Source organism: Mus caroli, chromosome 10, assembly GCF_900094665.2.
Source record: "Mus caroli chromosome 10, CAROLI_EIJ_v1.1, whole genome shotgun sequence".
NCBI classification, from domain to species: domain Eukaryota; kingdom Metazoa; phylum Chordata; class Mammalia; order Rodentia; family Muridae; genus Mus; species Mus caroli.
Window position 1 is genome coordinate 9066923 of NC_034579.1, and position 19888 is coordinate 9086810.

The window sequence follows — 19888 nt, forward strand, 5'->3', positions numbered from 1 at the left end:
AACTCACTCTGTAGACCAGGCTGGCCTTGAACTCAGAAATCCGCCTGCCTCTGCCTCCCAAGTGCTGGGATTAAAGGCGTGCGCCACCACGCCCGGCTAATCAATAATAACTCTTAAGGAAACGTTTGGGATTTCTGATAATGACTTCATGATTAATATACTAATGGCCCATTTGTTTAAATAATGTAGCAATGATGGTAAGATATTAACTAAGTAGAGAAGGGACTGAGTACACTCTCAGAACCATCTTTACAATTTTCCTGTAAATGTAAAACCTTCTAAAAGAAAAGTAAAAGTGCAGACTAGCAAGATGTGCATAAAGTTGTTTGCCATCAAACCTGACACTCTGGGTGCAATCCCCAGAGTCTATATGTTAGAAAAAAAGAACTGATCCCACAAGTTGTCCTCTGGCCTCCATATCCATTCCTAGCCATATACATGCACAAACAAACACACATACACATCACACCAAAAAAATGTACAATAAGCAAATAAATGAGAGGAGGAAAAATATTTAAGGGTTAAAATACAAATAATGTTTTCTCAAACATAAACAAAAGCAAAAACTAGCCATAATGTGTATTAAATTCTCACATATTGCTGATCTATAAAACAAAACAATAAAGATTGGTGGGCTGGAATTCCTCATATGACTTCATTCAGATGTCTGGATTCCACCAGCACCTAGGCCTGCATCCATACAACCCTGAGTCAATTATTGTTCACTGGCCAAAAAATTCCTAAGCCAACAAATAACCCAGGAACTGGGATGGGCCTGAGGAGTCAAAATAGTAAGAACAGACAAGACTTAAACTGAGAGCCTAAAAGAAGGTTCTCAGACGCATAGCCGTAGAAGCAAAAAAGATGTTCCCAGGCCCTACATGGCAGAGACAGACTAGCTTTCAACAGCACAGATCAGCAGCATATCTCATAAAGGCAGTGTTGGGGAATATATCCAGAGATATCTGAACTTGATCCCTTGGGAAAGATGTAGATCAGAGAGGAAGGAAACTCATATTTAGAAGTCAGGGAAGAATTCTTGGACAAGATGTACTTGATCACCTGAATAGAGAATTGTTCTAAAGGCAGAATAAACTGTGAGGACATACCTGGCTTCCCAGCACCTGGCTTTCCAAGCACCTGGCTTCCCAGCACCTGGCTTGGAGTATGATTCAGTTGTCCCAGCACTTGCTAGCATACAAGCAACCTTGGATTCAGTCCTCAGGCTCAGAGAAACCAGGCATGGTGGCATGTTGCAGGTTATTTGATCACACTGTGAACCCCAAAATTTTGTTATTTACTGTATGTATGTATATATACATATATATCCTGTTTCTAGTAATGGTGTGGCTCAGCCATTAGCACACACCTTTAATCCCAAACGATGAAAGTAAAGTTAGTTTTTAGAAGGAAGCACCCCATGCTTGTAAGTGGTGTCTAATTGAGTGGCAGACAAAGTGACGAATCAGAGAAAGATTTGACAGAGTAGGATATGCTCAAGTCTCACGAGAGGAAAGGGAAATGACCCAAGGGAGCAGCAGCACAGAAAAAAGAGAAAGAAGGAGGCAGTTTTATCAGGACAGTTGTACAGAGACAGGTTGTAGAAAGAGAACAAACTAGACACTGGTGAAGACAGAATGAGCTAGAGAATGAGAAGGAGCCAGAAGATTAGAACATATTGCCAAAGATAGTATGAGGCCAGGCAAGGCCATTCAGAATAGGCTGAGAGAGAAGCCAGATTGGACCAGTCAGTTGGAGAGGAGTTTTGAGCAAGAACAGCTGAGTTGAATGAGCCAGCCAGAGCTCAGAAAGAATAAGAAAGGGTGAGCTTATTCAGCCGTAAGTCTCAGTGGCTAAAAACATTCTAGGCCTAGATTAGATTGTATGGACACTAGAAGCTTCCAGAACTAGACCTAGGTTAGCAGACTGAGGTGATAAGCCAAGGAGACCAGTCAACAATTGCATCAGGTTAATAAAAGTTACTTTTCCAGTGGTAAACACCTGTCATCTCGGCCTTAGGATCAGAAGGTCAAGGTCGGTCTGGGCTACAAAGAAACTCAAGCTTTGCAATGCCTCTCAGTGGCTTTCAAGTGCCAGTCAAGCAGCTGGAAGCCCACAGAGCAGATGAGCTCAACTCCAGCCACACACAGGCTGGAAAACGGGGCTGGAGTGGGGGGTGGGGGGAGTTGGTGTTTTGGTAGGGCAAAATGTGAAAACATTATTTTGAGGCTGAATGGGTGTTCCAACTCAGAAAAATCAACCTGCTTCCTTTAACTTACAGCCATTTCCACAAACAAACCTTTTCACATGCTAATTATTTTTCCACTTTTAGCCTACTTGAACAGCAACGTGGTGCCCTCTTGACCAGGTTGCTTAGCACTGCAGGGTTTTTTTTCCTGTCCTCTGCAATCTGCCTGCTGGTGGGCACATCAGTACGATCAGGATGTTGATGTCAGTGACACTCACACCCACTCACTGCCTTTTCACAGGATGGATCTAGACCTCAAAGCCAAGCATGTGATGAGGCCCTACCGTACCATCACTGATGAGCCTGCACCTCACTCTCAGGACAAACGCTTATCACTAGCTCTGTGCACTGTCTGCAAAGTGTATGCCGTGGCCCTGGGCTACAAAACAAAACAATACAACAGAACCTATTTAAAACTTCCCCACACATAGGCAGCAGAAGTGACGTTTGGTCTTCATGTGGGTCTCAAACAACTGGAGCAGGGGCTATCCTAAAAGCTGTTGCCTGGGAACTGACCATAGAACAGGAACCCGCCAAAAGAGATCCCAAAGATTTGAGGATAAAACAGTCTAACCCAGGGCTGGACAGATATCTCAGAGGTCAGAAGTACCCGCTGCTCTTCCAGAAGACCTGAGTTCCATTCCCAGCACCCAAATCAGGCTTCTTATAAACTACCTGTAACTTCAGCGCTGTGTGTGTTTGGGGGGGTGGGGGGGGGGTTGGAATCCAACACCCTTTTCTGGCCTCTAGAGACATATGGCAAATATTCATACAAACATAGACATATATATATATAAATAAAATAAGTCTTATCTTTAAAATACATATATTTAAAACACTGTAACAAGTGGGCTGGAGAGATGGCTCAGCTGTTAAAGAGCACTGACTGCTCTTTCAAAGGTCCTAAGTTCAAATCCCTGCAACCACCTGGTGGCTCACAACCATCCAGAATGAGATCTGATGCCCTCTTCTGGGGTATCTGAAGACAGCTACAGTGTACTTACCTACAATAAATAAATCTTTTTTTTTAAAGTCTTAAAAACAAGCAAACAAACAAACAAAAACACTATAATACTTCCACTTGGTCTTAAGACCAAGAAAACAGCAGGCACTCAATACGTGCTTAGCAGATCATTTCTGTCTGTTTTTTTTTTTTTTCCAATTCTTGACCATGTTCAACACAATTCAAGAAAGATAGCACATGAAAATATGTAAAGTTTAAAAAACAACAACAACAGTCCTTAGAAATGAATGCGTGCATCTTTCCCAGAGCATAGCAACAGGCTAGGGATTTTTCATCATAGGACCCCAGGCCAGAACTGCTCTCTGGCAGGGCATGCAAAAACACCCTGACTATACGTTTCCTGTTATACACTAGTGACTCAGAGTTAGATAATAAATACACTTTTTTTTTTTGTTCTCACTTGCATACTTTCAACAAGATCTCATTATTTAATCCTGACTTGCCTAGACCTCACTGTGTCCACCAGGCTGGCCTGAAACAATCCTCCTGCCTCCCCCTACCAAGTGCTGGCATCACAAGTGCACGCCCACCATCATGCCCAGCTGATGCATATTTACAACCATCTTAACTAATTCTGACAACTACCAGGCATGGCTGAGTCTCTCCCTTGAGTTATCACAAAAGAAAGGGGATCCGCAAAACCACCCAGCAGCGACAAACATCAGAAAAAGGGTAAATGCCATGGACCAAGCAGAAGCTGAAAGCATGCAGTTCAGAAGGCAGCAAGAAAACGGGCCAGGTCAGAAGCCAGGAGACTAACCTTGGCACTAAGTTCTCAACAAGGAGCTTGTTGTACCAACTGAGAGAAAAGGGTCAGAGCTGGGGCAGTAAGAGGAGCTGCTTTGTGGAGGGTCAGGCAAATGGCTATCTGGCAGTATTTCCACTGATGATGTGCGAAGCTAGCTGCGGAATCTGTGCTCGGTGTCTTTCTTCCTAGCACCTTAGGGTCAGCCTCCTGTGGTATCTGGAGCAACAGCACTCACTGGGCATCCATCATGCTCCTAGACTACGGTGACAGCGCTCCTTTAGTTGGAGAAATAACCCTCACTGCAGACTAAATAAAGCTTTTTGTACAAGACACCAGAAAGCAAATAGGTCATGAGGCAGAGAACTAGAGGGGCAGCTAGGTGCCCAGGCTCTCTGCTTGCCAGCAAACAGAGATGGAGATCCTTTCTGAGCAAATGAAAGTGAACTCTAAAAGCAGCAACACCACTTTGGGCACCATGCCTCCATCACATCTCCCACACAGCTCGTGTGTCCTGTATGGCTGTGTAGCTCCTGCCATGCAGAGCATCTGCAGTTAAATGAACCCGGCCTAAAATTACAGGCTCAGTGCTCGGACGTGGAAAATTCCTAAGGGATCTATCTGGACTGAAGAATAGGAACGGAGCAGCAAATAATAAAAGTCAGTAAGCACGGTGCCAGATGGAAACAAAAGTCTCAGCTTCCCTCAATACCCACATGTACTTTCTTCTATATCAGCTTGAAAGACTCCATTATCATACGTGCTCATCATTTGTTATAATCCTTCCCTCAGTTGGGCTTAGATAAGAAATTTGTACTTTCACGTGTCTTTACAAAACAAAATGAGCCTTACCCGCTCCATCTTGAAGACACTACTAATCCCAGCATCTGGGAGGCAGAGGCAGGTGGATTTCTGAGTTCGAGGCCAGCCTGGTCTACAAAGTGAGTTCCAGGACAGCCAGGGCTACACAGAGAAACCCTGCCTCCGGGGGGGGGGGGGGGGAACGACCACTAGCTTATTGAATTTTAAGTGTGTGTGTATGAGTATATGTTCATCGGTGTGTGGGTGCCTTTTAAGGCCAGAAGAGGCTGTTGGGTCTCAGGGAAGAAGAGGTATAGATGGTTAAGAGCCACCCCATGTGGGGTCCTATGCAAGAGCATCAAGTAGCCTTAGCACTGAGGCCGCCCTCCAGCCACAGGCTTCACTGCATTCAGTGCCAACAGAACTGCTATTTAGTTTCAACTTTCACTCCACAGCCTCCTGGCCCTGACTGTAACAGGCTCCACAATGTATGGACCTTAAAGAATTCCGGGCTTACCGTCCATGTGAAATTAATTACCAGTATATGAAAAATGTAATAAAATATTGAGGGTACCTAAATAATGACTGGTCTCAGTGTGGTTTAGGATGGCAGCTGTGTCCACAGCCACCAAAAAGAGAGGGAAAATGTGGGGTCTGAGTCCAAAGACGTAAACCTCTATCTCAGAGACCATCAAAAGGATGCCAATCTTTTAAGTTAGAGGTTAACCACCTTAAAATTCAAACAAAATTAAAGCAAGTTATTCAAAAATCACCCGTTTTATGTAGGAATTGGTTTTGGAATCGCTAAGAGTTTCAAAATCAGGGATCCACACAACAGAAGAAAATGGGCACCAGCATAGGAAAGGATGATAGGAAGGTTTGTCCCAAGACACATTGGTACACACAGGGACACACACAAATTCTCTCACCCACCCTCTACAGTGGCAGTGTAATAATAAAAGCACACATGCTCTCACAGCAGCCCAGTACGCTAAGATGTGTAGGCCCTGATATTAATATTTGTAATTTTCAGTTATTTGTTTGTGCCTTGGTTTTTCTTTGCTTTAATTGCATGCTACTAGCACACAAAGATTTTTATTTGATACAAAAAGGAAATTTTGTACTTTATATTTTTATATTCATAGCAAAAGGGTTACACAGAACACCCAAGGTAGTAACCCTGGTTATGGGGATGGGAGGAAAAGGGGGGGGGGGCCAATTTTCTGTCCCATATAATTTTGACTCTGTATTGATTTTTGTTTGAAGGAGTCTGACTCCTTAAGATTGTTCAAAGCATTATTAAAAATTAGGTTTGAAGTGAAACATCTGTTAAAATAAAATGTTCCTCCAAGCTGAGAGTAATTTCACCAGCATGGCCACCCTGGCCCATAATCCCGTCACCCCCACCTACCCCGCCCCAGTTCGATTATTCTGATTTACACAGAAAGCCTGACCTGTGTTCTTTAACCGTAGACTAGCATTTCACCTCACACAATGGCAGAACTAGGCTATGACTCATCTTCCTCCACCAAACAATGCAAGTCCTAGTGCAGTGGGAAAAACTACTTAGAGTCGCCAGGTCACTGAACTGTCGAAATGAAGGTCAAAGCGCTGAGACAGGAATGTGTGTGTGTGTGTGTGTGGTGGGGGGGCGGGGGGAGCACTAGACCCAGACCCTATCAAATTACCACACAGTACCGAACATCGATTTCCAACAAGCGCTGAACCTGCTAATGATTGAAACAGGAAGCACCTGGTGCCCTCTAAGCACGGGTCAGAGAAACGGATGGGAAAACATTAAACAGATCCAGGACCATGTCCACGAGCAGCCATTCAAGTGATACCAAGGAAAAATACACAGGAGATGAGGAGGTGAGAGCCTGTAGCTTACATGTCTTTGGGTACTTTTGGTATTTGATATGTTTGATTTCCTTTTCTTAGACACTGATCAGCAGTCCACGTCCGTTATCAATCCATTTATGTCCTACCGGTTACACAATTTATGGATCATAATGTAAATATCTGTGTTTTCCAATGGCCTTAGGTGACCCCTGTGAAAGGGTCTTATGATGCCCAGGGGTCTCAACCCACAATGTAGATAATTGCAACACATGGACACCCCAGAGCTGTTGGCCAAGAAAGCTCATCTCTAAGAAAATACAAGCTGGCCCTCTTATTTCGGTAGCATGCTTATAGGATACACCTAGTGTAGTCTTCCTATGCTAACAGGAAGCCAAATATTGAAAGGAGGGAAGAATTGCAAAGAAGAGAAGTATTTAAAAAACAACAACAACTAAGTACCCTTAATTTTTTTGTTTTTTGTTTGGTTGGTTTTTTTATGGTTTGTTGTTATTTGGTTTGGTTTCTGTTCTTTTCTAGGGAAAGTATTAACTCAAAGAACTTACAGCACATGAAAACACATCTTTAGGATTTTTTTTTCCTCAGACAGACCACAGAGCCAGCATATCCATGTATCCATCTAAGAATACGTGGATGTCTGAAACGATCAGAAAAACTAAGTCACTCTGGAAATGGACTTTAATTAGGGAAAAGGTCAGGACACCAACCCCCTGGAAGCTCTGCCTTTCCAGGGACAAACCCATAATAAACAGAAGCCCCCAGCTTCCGCCACTCACCCCAATGTAGTAAAGAGACACCCCAACAATCCACCAACAGTGCAAAGCTTCCTTGTGCTCCTTCTCAGCTCTGAACTACATCTGTACTAGATGTTGCCTTCCTAGAAAGGTCTGTCAACATTCCACACCTCAGCGTCTGACTTGGTGCCGCACACCGAAAATCCAGCTCACCAGAGGTGGAGCTGGAAGATCTAGAGGTCAAGGCCAGCCTGGGCTACGCCAGTAGCCTGCCACAGAGGAAAAGTTTCTCTTTAAGGGTAAACAGTCAGGGAGCTGGAGAATGGCTGCTGTGTTTGAGAGCACTGGTTCAATTCCGGGACTCGGACACCCTCACACAGACATACATGCCAGCAAAACACCAATGCATGGTAAATAAAAATGAAACAGGAGTAAGCACTCAATGCTGAACCAGCTGCCTCGAATAAAGTGGCAAACCTTGGACACAAAGGCGTTCAACAGCTTCAGTCCAAAGAAGAGCAGCACCTGATGTGTGGCCGCTCTCCCGCTCCACAGAGACCCAGTCTCTGGAGGAACAGGCCACTTCTGCCTGTCACAGATAAGCCCTGCTTTCAGCCGCTTCCTGACTTACACATCAGACTTAGCGAGAGAAAGTAAGGCTCTGCCAACTAGAACACCCTCTGTCCAAAGCCTCCCTTACCAACTGCTGTCTAGCCACTGACAAACTTACCGGGGGATCTCCTGCAAGCCTGGAGCGGCACCTGCCCAGGCGAATCCAACCTCCACTTTTTCCAACGAAATGTGGTGGCTGCCAGGCTGCTCATCACCTACAGCAGCTGAGATGAGGGAAACTGTGAAGGAAATCAACACAAAAGCCGCCCGCGAACTGCACACTGGGATGTCCTGTTAGGTTGGGTTTTGTTTTTTTTTGTTTTTTTTTTTTAAGTCCCTTTGATTTTTCCCACGAGAGGATCTGACTAAATCTAACTCCACCTCCCCTCAGACAGGAAGTTAAACTCTGCAGTCAATAAGAACTCTTGAGGTACTTTTGGTTTTTAATAGTCACAGCTAAGGGCTTTTGAATGTTCCAAAGCAACTAGAGAGATGCTAACTTTTCTTGTTTGATGGTGTCTGACAGCACACACACATACCCACACACATACACACCACTATGCATACTCACAACAGTGTTTACTTTGGTGGTGGTGAATGCCTTTACTCCCACACAGGAGGCATAGGCAGGTGGATCTCTGTGAGTTCAAGGCCAGCCTGGTCTACAGAGTAAGCTCCAAGACAGCCAGGGCTATATAGAGAAACCCTGTCTCCAAAAACCACAAAGGAAAAGAGAAAGAAACTGCTACGGTGGAAAAAGCAATAACCACACAGACTCATATTTTTCAGACTTCTGTTTTAGATGTTTATTTTGTTCTCTTGACATCATTTGCATATGTGTTCTCCACACACATGCAAAAAAGAAGGAAAAGTGTTTGTACTGCCGTATCTGCATCCTTAGTATGGATCTAATAGCTTTCTTTCCTCCTCTGAAACAGAATCTGTACCTAGCACAAAGATTCTCACAGAATATGTAACCCTACCAGGGTCCACAGGAGTTCCAACTAAAAGGAACCTATGTAGCTCAGAAGACCACAGACTTGTGACTCTGGAAAAAATAAATAAGCACTCTCTCCTCTGACCCTCATCCTCCAGAGGAATAAGATGGAGTGAGACAGTAAAGAATCCAGTCATGTCACTTAGTCAAACCCCATTTTACTGCCATAACCCACATAGTATGAAATCGTAAGTACACATGCAGAGCCCAAGTCAACAGATATCAGAATGTTTGCAGACTCAGTGCAACCACCCCGCCATCAAGGGTATAGCCTCCCTTCACTCGTGCAGATAGCAGTCATTCACAGGCTTTCTTACCCAGCCCAAGGCAGCTACTCCCATCTCCCTCTGGTCTCCAGAGATTCACTGGTTCTAGATACTTCCTTATAAGTGAAATCAGCAGAATTTGGTGCGTTGGGTCTGGCTTCTTTCACCTAGCATGTTTGCAAGCCTCTGCACTGAAGCAGACATCAATATCTCATCGTATGTGGCAGGATGATGTTTTCCTGCATGGATAAGGCACGTCACAGCCTTCATCCATTCACAGGCAACTGCACTGGGCTCACCTTTGGACTATTATTAATTTTTCAGCTCTAAATATCTGCATGTAAATTACATCCATGGACACATTTTTCACTCCTCCTGGAGGTAACATAAATCCCAGGAGGAGAGCCACAAAGGAATTGTGTAACACTATGAATGTAGTGAAGAACTGCCGTGCACTTTTCCAAACTGGCTCTACCACTTAATATTCTCACCAGCAGTTCCATGACGACTCTGCATATCCACTGTTCACCGTAAACCAAAACATCTCCGTTTCCATAGGAAGAGCTAAGTAGCCAAAGTAACAAACAAGAATGGAAGCCTAACCCCAGAGAAAAGAGGTATCCATCTACAGCAGGAGCCAGCTTCAGAAAGGGACCAGTGAATCCTGGCATAGTTGTGTGGGTCTGCACTTGCTACAGTTTGTATTCTTAACCAGAAGTAGACCAAATGACTGCAGGCTTTGGTAAGTTATTATATGTAAATATTCTTCTGGAGAAAATCCTTCAAAAAAGAGCCTTTGTGACATTTATGGGGCAAGGGCATAAGCCAAGTCATCCCCTGTGAGGGTCAGGGAAACACTCAGGGTTGGTCCTAGGGCTTGAACTCTGGTTGCCTGGCCTGGAAGCCAGCATGCTTACCGACTGAGCTGTCACACAAATGTTAAAGGTAACCAAGTTCATATGCAGACAGTAACTTTAAATTACCTTTCCCTATCAAAAGTATTGATATGGGAGAATACAATGACTACTCAAAAAAGAGTCCAATTCAAAGGTCTGATAGTTCTTTCAAACCTTAGCATGTCTGAACAAATTCATGTAGGATGATATCAATTACCTCTTTATGTAACATTCTACTGTAGAATTTAACTTTTTTAATCCTCCCTCATAAAAACCAAACAGAACAAAATCTATATAAAGTACAGCAAAGAAAATACTGCAAGGCCATGTAGTGTTTTGAACTGTGCTTGGCCCAGGGAGTGCCACTATTAGGAGGTGTAGCCTTGTTGGAGTAGGTGTGGCCTTGTTGAAGGAAATGTGTCACTGTGGGGGTGGGCAATGAGACCCTCTTCCTAACCACATGGGAGCCAGTCTTCTCCTGCAGCCTTCAGATGAAGATGTAGAACTCTCAGCTCCTCCTGCACCATGCCTGCCTAGACGCTGCCCTGCTTCCCGCCTTGGTGGTAATGGACTAAACCTCTGAACCTGTAAGCCAGCCCCACTTAAATGTTGTCCTTGGTCATGGTTTTTCTTCACAGCAGTAAAACCCTAAGATAGGACATAAGTTCAAAAGAAAATAGCACTTGGAGCTGGAGAGGTGGCTCAGTGGTTAAGAGGCCTTACTGCTCTTGGGGAGGAACCAAGTGCAGTTACTGGCAACCACACAGCAGCTCACAACCACGAAAACTCTACTTCCAAGGGAGCAAACACCCTTTCCTGGCCTTCACAGACACTGAATGCATACAGGCAAAATAGTCATCATAGAAAATAAGAATAATTATTTTACCCAGAAAGAGAAATTATAAACAACAACAAAAAAAGAAAGGCCCTTTCCTCTGTTTCCCAATGCAAGGCCTCATGTCTAACAACCTGTATTAATAATATGAATCATACATCTTTTAAATTTTTCCATGTCCCAAGGCTGCTGCACTACGCAATCCATTGTTTTAGTTATTTCTTGGCACATAGCTGATTTTGAAAGTGACCATTGAACTTTCATATGTCCAAGAGAACTTTCCACTGTGGGAAATTTTCTAAAACAATCTCACTGAGCTAAATAGAAACGACATCAAAGCTCGAAAGCAAAGAAGCCACACATTGGCCCACTTAGCCTCCACCCTGGCTTCACTGCAGGACCGATGAAAGATGGAGCATTCTTTGGGCAAAGCGCTGGGGCTACCCCTGACCCCTGAGAATGAGAAAAAGAAGATGTGATCATCAGTTCTCTGGGGTTACCTGAAGGAACGCCTAAAAACCTCTCATGGCAGGCTCTTTTCCAAAATCTCCTCGGGCCTGTGGGAACCTGTTCCTCACAGATCTGTTCTTCTGATAGGTTACCCAGTGGCCTCGTTCCTAGCTCATGTGAAATCAATAGGCCATTTCTGTCACAATTATCTGTTCAGGGTATGCACACTCTCATTCATCTAGTGTTGAGACAGCTGTAATCACATTTGGTACATACCACTAACTTTATTATAGCCCCGAAGCAACTGGCTGTCAGACTAGGTCTCTTCTCACCAGCAGGGAAAGAAAGGAATGGCATGGAAAGAGAATAAAGAACAAGACAGCTGAAACACACGTAGCACAGCAAAGCAGGGAAGAGAAGGAAAGACATTCAGATACCCATCCGCTATGGAAAAAACACAGCCAGCATATCACACACACACACACACACACACACACACACACACGCACGCACGCACGCATGCATAAATATATAAATATAAACACAGACATGCGTACAAACATACACCTATACACAAACACACACACACAAATATATACACATATGTAAGCATATACACGAATATAAATGCACACGAACCTTCAAGCCCAGGTCAGCTGACTGAGCCACGGAAGGTACACAGTTTCCTTATCCTGCTCTGGGGAAACCCTCTTGGCTTTGAACATCATATTATGACTGTCAGTCCAAACTAATGAACCTACACTCCTAACAGTGCCAAGCACCAGGTAAAAGCCAGTGCCAAGCCACACCCCAACACCAGGGTGACCAAGTGGGAGGGCCTTGGCACTCCTTCATCAGACTCAGCACAACCCTGTCCTTGGCTGGCAGCTCTTCTTTACTGCCCTTCAGCTGAAGCCATGGCCTTGCTTTTCATTCATGTCAAGAACAGAAAGAGGTCAGGTAGGAGCGTCCTTCTGACTCTGAAGTAGCACCGGACTGCCCCTGCAGATTTCTAAGACCAACGAACGCCCTGCCCCGATAACGGACAATCTCTACTTAACAGCAGTGGGTATAAGACTGTTCTCCGACAGACTTCTCACCTCTTTATAGCCTGTCTTGAAATAGAATCTGATGAGCATTTTTGTTTCATGTCCTTATAAACTGTCTTGAAATGACCTTACACCCATTAAAATAAGTTGTAAAAATGGCACACAAAATTTTCATGTCACCTCCCATAATGTGAGTATTTTACATAAGCACGGAATAATGATCCTGACAGAGAGTTAACATTGATAACAATGGTGCAAACAAGTCTACAGATCTGGTGCAGACTTCCCATTCTGTCCTGTTTCTGGCCCATGCTTCCATCAGAGATCACACATATAAGTAAAGAATCCATAAACAGTGCTCTATCTATGTCTGTGCTCTGCTTCGCTTCATGCTGATGAGCTGGTCATTATTAACCCTGAGTGTGCCAGGCTAGACATTCAGCCCTCCTCACTTCTGCTATCACTTCATGTGCTGAGTTTCACAGCCCCTGTCCCCACCCAGCCTGAAACAAAGTGTTGCCAATTAAACTCCTGCCATGAGAGAAGAGAACTCATATATCAGGAAACACAGGTTACATCAAAAAAACAAAAAGAAGCAAAACCCAAGGCATCTCCCTGGAAGGAAACACAATCCCTTCTGCAGTAGACATGCTTAGGGGTGGTGAACAGAATCAGAGAAGACTGAAAGAATCCAAGCAGAGCAGGTTTGGCTTCCCCACCCAGGTATGGTCAAGTACAGGTCAAACTTCAAACGAGTGATAAGGAAAATCCCTTTCCTTATATCCGGAGCTTCCTTTGGATATCATAGCTGCAGAAGAAGGATCATGAGTCTGTACTCGTGAACCCCCACAGCCTCACCAGGCCCCCACACTCCCTTCTCACATCTTTGCTCATCTGGTGGCTCAGAGCACTCTACCTACAAAGCCAGGGCCCTGGGCATGTGAGGCAAGTGTTTTATCCACGAGCCACATGATCAGCCTTCTCTCTCATGTTCTCATCAGAGTGACATGACTTGGGATGCAATTCTCCTGAGTATCTGAAAGGGATTGGTTCCAAGCCTGCCTGCAGATATCAAAACCCAGAGGGTCAGATCCCTTATGTAAGATGCTGTAACAATCCCACCCACTGACAATCTTTACATTATCTGTAAATTACTCACACTAACAATCACAATATAAGCAGTCTGTCTCATTTAAGGAATAATATTATGAAAAAAAAGTCTGTACATATATAGTAGAAAGGCAATTTTTCCCCAAAATTTTTGATCCACAGCTAGCTGAATTCACTTATATAGAAACTCTAAGAAACAATATTTCCTCACAAAACATTCTAGGATTTCTTTAATTCATTCGTGTCTCACTATGAAATTCTATCTTGGCTTTTAATCATATTAAAGATCATTAGCAAAAACCCTACATTAGGGTGAAAAGAACTCTTCACGCGATGCTGACAACATATGTTGAGAATGTTCATATTATTGCTGATATGATTCAACTACAAAAAGTCAACGCCAGGAAAAACTCTTGTAAAAATAAGCAAAGCCAAAAAAAGCAAAGGCAAGGATGGTATTTCATGGGTGGAGTAATTTCACATCAGACTATTTTCCCAAAGTAACAAAGATATAAATAAAATCTAAAGCCGTGTCTTCACTACCATATTAGTATACAATGGAACTGAAGGACAGTATCATTCACAAAACCAAGTTACAGAGAGTCAAATCTACAGCACACGTGGGAAGGTAAGAAATGATCCCCAACTGCACAGAGGCTGAGAAATGTGCCCCCAACACACACACCATGTGCTTGAAGAATCACCTGTATTTGCAACGGCGAGGGCGGTAACTTGGAATAAGGAAGGGAAGGGAATTCCTGGGAGTCATGCTTGAGGTTAAAATGACTACTTTCCTCACAATCAGGAAAGTGTCGTGGAGGTATACAGAGGAGAAACACAACACATCACAGCTCTCGGTGAGGACGAGGGGAAAGCAGGAATCATAGCTTTGGAGCCCTGGGGAGAAGCTGGGGTTGTAAGCCAATGAGGCTCTCTCTTCTCTCATGACAGGGTGCACACATCAGACTAGGATGCAGCTAAGTCTCAAGGCCGGAGGTGCTTTCTGGTGTAAGTGGCCAGTGCTTTCACTAGTCAAGTAGTAGCTCACAGGGCTCTGTGGCAGAATGGAACAACACTCCAGGATGCCTGGTGAGGCAACCTCTTAGCAGCAGCAAGATGGGCTTGTCAGAGACTTAGGAGAAACCGGCACAGTCAACTGCTTAGAGCAGGAGTCTTTCAGATAGCCACTCCCACTACAAGCCCTGATGGCAGGAAAGAAGGCCATTGCCTGGGCGATTCATGGAAGGAAGGACAGTTACCAAGACCGCAAACGACAAACAAAACACAAAACACTGAAAGACAAAGAAGAAAGTAGAAACACTATTTGGTTTGGTTTGGCTTTTCAAGACAGAGTTTCTCTGTGTAGCGGTAGCTGACCTGGAACTCACTCTGTAGACCAGGGTGGCCTCGAACTCAGAGACCCACCTGCCTCTTTGCGCCACCACCGCCTCAATTTAGAAATACTATTTTTTAAAACTAAAAGGACACATGATTTTCTGAATCATCTACATGTTTTGTTTTGTTCTTTGTTTTTGTTTGATTTAGTTTAGAGGGTTTTTTTTTTCAAAGATTTGTTGTTGCTGTTGTTGTTTTCAATTGCGTATGTGGGTGGAGGGTTATATGTATGTGAGTAAGATCTCAGATCCCAGTGGAGCTGAGTGACAGGCAGTTGTGAGCTGTTCAACATGGGTGCTGGGAACCAAACCCAAGTCCTCTAAAAATCAAGTACATACATGCTCTGGGCCGCTGAGCCATCATCCCTCCAACCCTGGCTTGGGATTTTTGAGACCCTGGGGACTACACTACAGTCAAATTTTGCAATCCTCCTGCCTTGACCTCCAAAGTGCCTAGATTACAGGCATGTGCCAGCATATCTGAAGTTACATGTTCTGTCTTTTAGAAATCTGTAAGCATCCTGCGTATTGTAGAGCGAGGGACAGTAAGTGGCTTTTCTTACGAACATTTGTTGGGATTGTGAGAAAAACCTGGCCAGTTTCTAGAGAGTTCTAGAATGCTCGAGCTTTATGGCAAGGTATGAAGAAGATATCCAAGAGTTTTTCTTTTATTATCCTCGATAACAAAACCCAATGGGAAACCTGACCAAATGGTGCCCGCCAGCCTATGGGTTCAGATAGGGTTGCTCAGAACACTACCCCACTGTCACCTGCCACTGCCTGTCTCCCCACTGACTCTCTGCAGCTAAACATACTAATTTCCCCAGTTCCTAACTACTGGCACCCACTCACATTGCCTATGCAAATACTGAAGTCTGCCTCAAAGACCCAGCCCTATCAGCTGCCCCGACCAAAAGGCAACTCTATCCCTGTTTACAAACCGGCTTCCATGGCACCATCCACTACAGTCCACCAGGCACAGTTGTCTGCACGTCAACGCTGGCCACAGGACTGTTTCTTTCCCTGTGCAAATGTCCCCATGCAAATCCGAGGGTGCTCTCTCTTCAGAAGATACGGGGATTAACACATGTGAGTCATCGAAGAGCCAGCCTGCAGCTGCTAACACAGAGACAGTCTCGTCCAAACATGGACACACCACCCACTCAGACTCTTGTGTGTCATCATTTCTCTCCACTGAGAATGAGATAAGCATCTATTTATGACAGTTAGGGCCAGAACTGAGGGGAAAGTGAAAAAACCCAGGTAATAACTAGACAGGGTCATCCCTGGGAAAGGAACCAGAGGCATTTGCCATCTGGTAGTGTGTGTGTGTGTGTGTGTGTGTCTGTGTGTGTGTGTGTCTGTGTGTGTGTCTGTGTGTGTACACCTGTCTGTCTGTGTCTCTGTGTCTGTCTGTCTGTGTATGTGAATTTGTGTCTGCCTATATGTCTCTATATGTGTGTGTGTGTTTGTCTATCTGTGTCTGTCTGTCTGTGTCTCTGTGTATGTCTGTCTGTATACATGATAGAGTATGTGTCTGCCTATATATGTCTATGTATGTGTGTCCATGTGTGTCTGTCTCTATGTGTGTCTCTGTCTGCATTTGTCTGTCTCTCTGTATATATGTGCATGTGTGTCTTGTGTGTTGTCTGTGTGTCTGTTTGTATATGTGTGTGTGCATCTGTGTGTCTCATGGGTCTGTGTGTGTGTGTGTGTGTGTGTTTTCATGGGTACAGGTGCATAGAGCCCAGAGGTTAACCTCAAGTATCTTCCCAGATCACTGTCCACCTTGTTTTTGTGAGAAAGGGCTCTTGCTGGAATTCATCTAAGCTAGCTGGCCAGGAAGCCCAGGGATCCTCCCGTCTCTGCCTCCTCTGCCCTGAGATTACAAATGTGTGTTAGCACACTCAGATGTTTTCAAATAATTTCCGGTAATTAAATTCAAGACCCCACCCTGGCAAGCTCTTTACTGACTGACTATTGTCCCAGACCGTGTCCTTGCAGTTTCTAACATAATGTAGAAGAGTCACAAGAAGGTGTCCAAATGAGGGACAGAAAGGACAAGTGTTAGTTCTCGATCCAGTATCTCCAAATCAGGACACTCAGCAACAACACCTGGATTCCCAGTATCCAGGTGATGTGGGCTGCTCAGATGACCAATAGGTTTGGAGGAGAAAGAGGATTGCTCTTTTCTGTGTTCCACAGCCCTGAAAGAGCTGGTTCCCAGGCCAGCCAAGGGACTCAGTCTGCAGGCCACAGGTATCATGGCACCTGCTGTGTCCCTACTGCAAGGAGCAGCTCAAGTCCTGGGACCGAGTAGCCAGGGGCTGCAAAAGGAACAAGGAAAGGCAGTGGCTGAGAAAAAGAGGTCGTAAGGAGCTCTGCTAAAGGGAGAAGCACAGAGCTGGCCTGTGATGAGAGTGCTCATCAGCATGAAGAGAAAGGTAAAATAGAGAAAGGAGACCAGAGAGCAGGCTTAGCAAGGAGAAAACACAGAGATTCAAAGAAGAAATCTGTAAGCATCCTGCGTATTGTAGAGCGAGGGACAGTAAGAAGAAACAAGAGACAGGCCTGCAGGCCCAGGGCAGCCCCTCCAGCAAGCGAGACATTCCCAAGCTTGCCAGTCTGTACCCTTCACCAGTAAAATCTTCTCCCCTGGGGAATATCTGTGAGTAAGGCTGTCTGGCCAACAAAGTATAAATACAGTAAGTATAACAAAGTTGATTCTGAAATGAAGAATATTGGGCTCAGATAACTTCCAGCTGGATGCCAATCCAATGGCATGCTATAGCAACGAATGCTCCGGCTAAGTCCTTAGCATGTAAGTCAGGTGGTGCCCAGTTTGAGGGAAGGCTGGCCTTCACTGTTCATTGACACTCACTGCCACTGATGCCCATGGCCCTCTTACAGGTTACGCTGTGTCAGGACTCTAACTCCCACTTGAAAGATGAGGTATGTAAGGTTTCATGATAGCAAGGAGAACAGCAAACTTAAGTGTTCTTTACTTCCTTTGTGGCCCAGCCTGGTACTGCTTCGTTCTGCCGGATCGTATGCCCTCGAAGGCAGCTCCCTGGCTCCAAAGGCACGGACTGGACTCACAGGAAGCCCAGAGAGTCCAAAGCTATTTTTATGAAAGTAAATGATACTATACAATACTTCCTTTCCTCACTCACGGCCACGGCCAAAAACCATTTGATGCCAAGAGGAAATAGACGTTCCTCAAAGCACTACAAGTCCAGGTGTCAGGTGGCAGCAGCTGCCAGAGCCAGTGCCACCCCTGACCTTCAGCACAAACACTAGCTGTGGACTGTCGTGACAGAAGGACAATGATGGGCAGCCTTACTATCCCTGAATGCATTTAAGTCACAGACCTGAGGGAACCGTGATGTTGGCCAGCTCTTCTCCAAATCACTCCCTAACACCCGCAACCCCACCCCACCCCACGATGGCACCTGAAAGAGCAGAGAGGAAAGAGAAGCCAAAGAAAGTGACTCTAGGCTGTGGGTTTCATATTCAAGAAGAGTCAGCAACAGGTGTGTGCCTCTGGGGAAATATGAAGTCTCTGAGAGCCTTTCACCTCAGCAGGGCAAAAAGCCAAGCCCAGAAGCCTGACATTAGGCAATGATGTCAGAAGTGGAAAGTGCCACCCTCCTCCAGCCACACCAAACAGACCACAATTTAACTTCTCCCATGTAGCCGCCTGAAACACACTTGACCGTAAACAGCCGAGACACTAATCATCCGTCTTAAGGCCTAGCAACTGGTGCATGCTGGGTAAGCAATCCATAGCTACCTAGTGAGTGAGAGTGAACAGGAGTGAAGCAAGAGGGGAGCAGAAAATGTTCTCCACAATAAAGAGAGCCAAAGCTCACCCCCAAAGTAGGACATAAATGCAGTTTTTAAAGGACACGAGCAGGAGGGAGTTGGGTCGTGAGGCTAATCTTGGAGGGGTCAGGATGAGGAACAAGATGAAAATAGATTGAATGAAATTCTCAAACAATGAATTAAAAACATTTTAAGTTTCTGGTTTGTTTTTTGTTTATTTTTCCATTCTCCCAAAAAGAGAACACAAATTGGGAAGCAGAGACAGAGGGCAAGAGACATGCCTGGGAACGTAGCCTCCCCAGAGATAGCTAGCTTGCCATCCCTTGAGCTAACAGTGTAGGGCAACCGTCATCAGTTAGAAGCCAAGTGACAAGTCACAGTCATTAAGCCATCTACTTCTAGTTCTCAGAAACGAAGCTATTTGGTGAGATCTAAAAGCTGTCAGAGAAGCTGCTGTGGCAGGGCAGGTCTTCAGTCCCAGTGCTTGGGATGTGAGGGCGCAGAAAGGTCACAGAGGGAGGCTACCCTACGAGCTCAGTGAACACTGACTGGGCTATACAGAAAATCCTGTTTTCAAAAAACAAATACAAAGAAAAAATAACAACAACAAAATCTGACAGAAGGAGTGGAGAAAAGTTATGATGGTGTTGACCCCTCGAATGTCTGTTACTGGGATAAAGAAATGCTGTCAGCGTGAGAACATCACTACTAATTATGCAATTTAAAGGGTTTAATTGGGTTAAATTATAATGATATTAATTATAGGAATACAGTATCCGGATATGAATACCGTCCTTGGAGCATGGACAAGAATAAGCCAGCAACACCACCAGGCCATGTCAGAAAACTAAATAACGTGTGGGAAGCAACTATAAAATATTATAAAGTATGATTGTATCTAAAGAATCTTGCCATGTCATTTTCTTTGAAACTGTTAATTTACCTTCTGTACTGGCTATTTTTGTGTCAACTTGACACAGCTGGAGTTATCACAGAGAAAGGAGCTTCAGTTGAGGAAATGCCTCCATGAGATCCAACTGTA

General features: G+C 44.6%; 1 protein-coding gene across 7 annotated transcripts in view; it reads right to left on the reverse strand.

The window, feature by feature from the left end:
* Utrn (utrophin) overlaps positions 1–19888 on the reverse strand; it is a 493578-nt gene that overhangs the window by 426220 nt on the left and 47470 nt on the right. The window contains exon 1 of one of the 7 annotated variants that reach the window (XM_029482315.1): positions 8143–8534. The exons of 5 other annotated variants lie outside the window; for them this stretch is intronic. In XM_029482315.1, coding sequence (XP_029338175.1) covers positions 8143–8236 — 94 coding nt within the window. In that variant the 5' untranslated portion in view covers positions 8237–8534. Of the gene's footprint in view, positions 1–1109; positions 1236–8142; positions 8535–19888 lie in introns of those variants that run through there. One more of the 7 variants, XM_029482316.1, reaches the window with a different exon arrangement.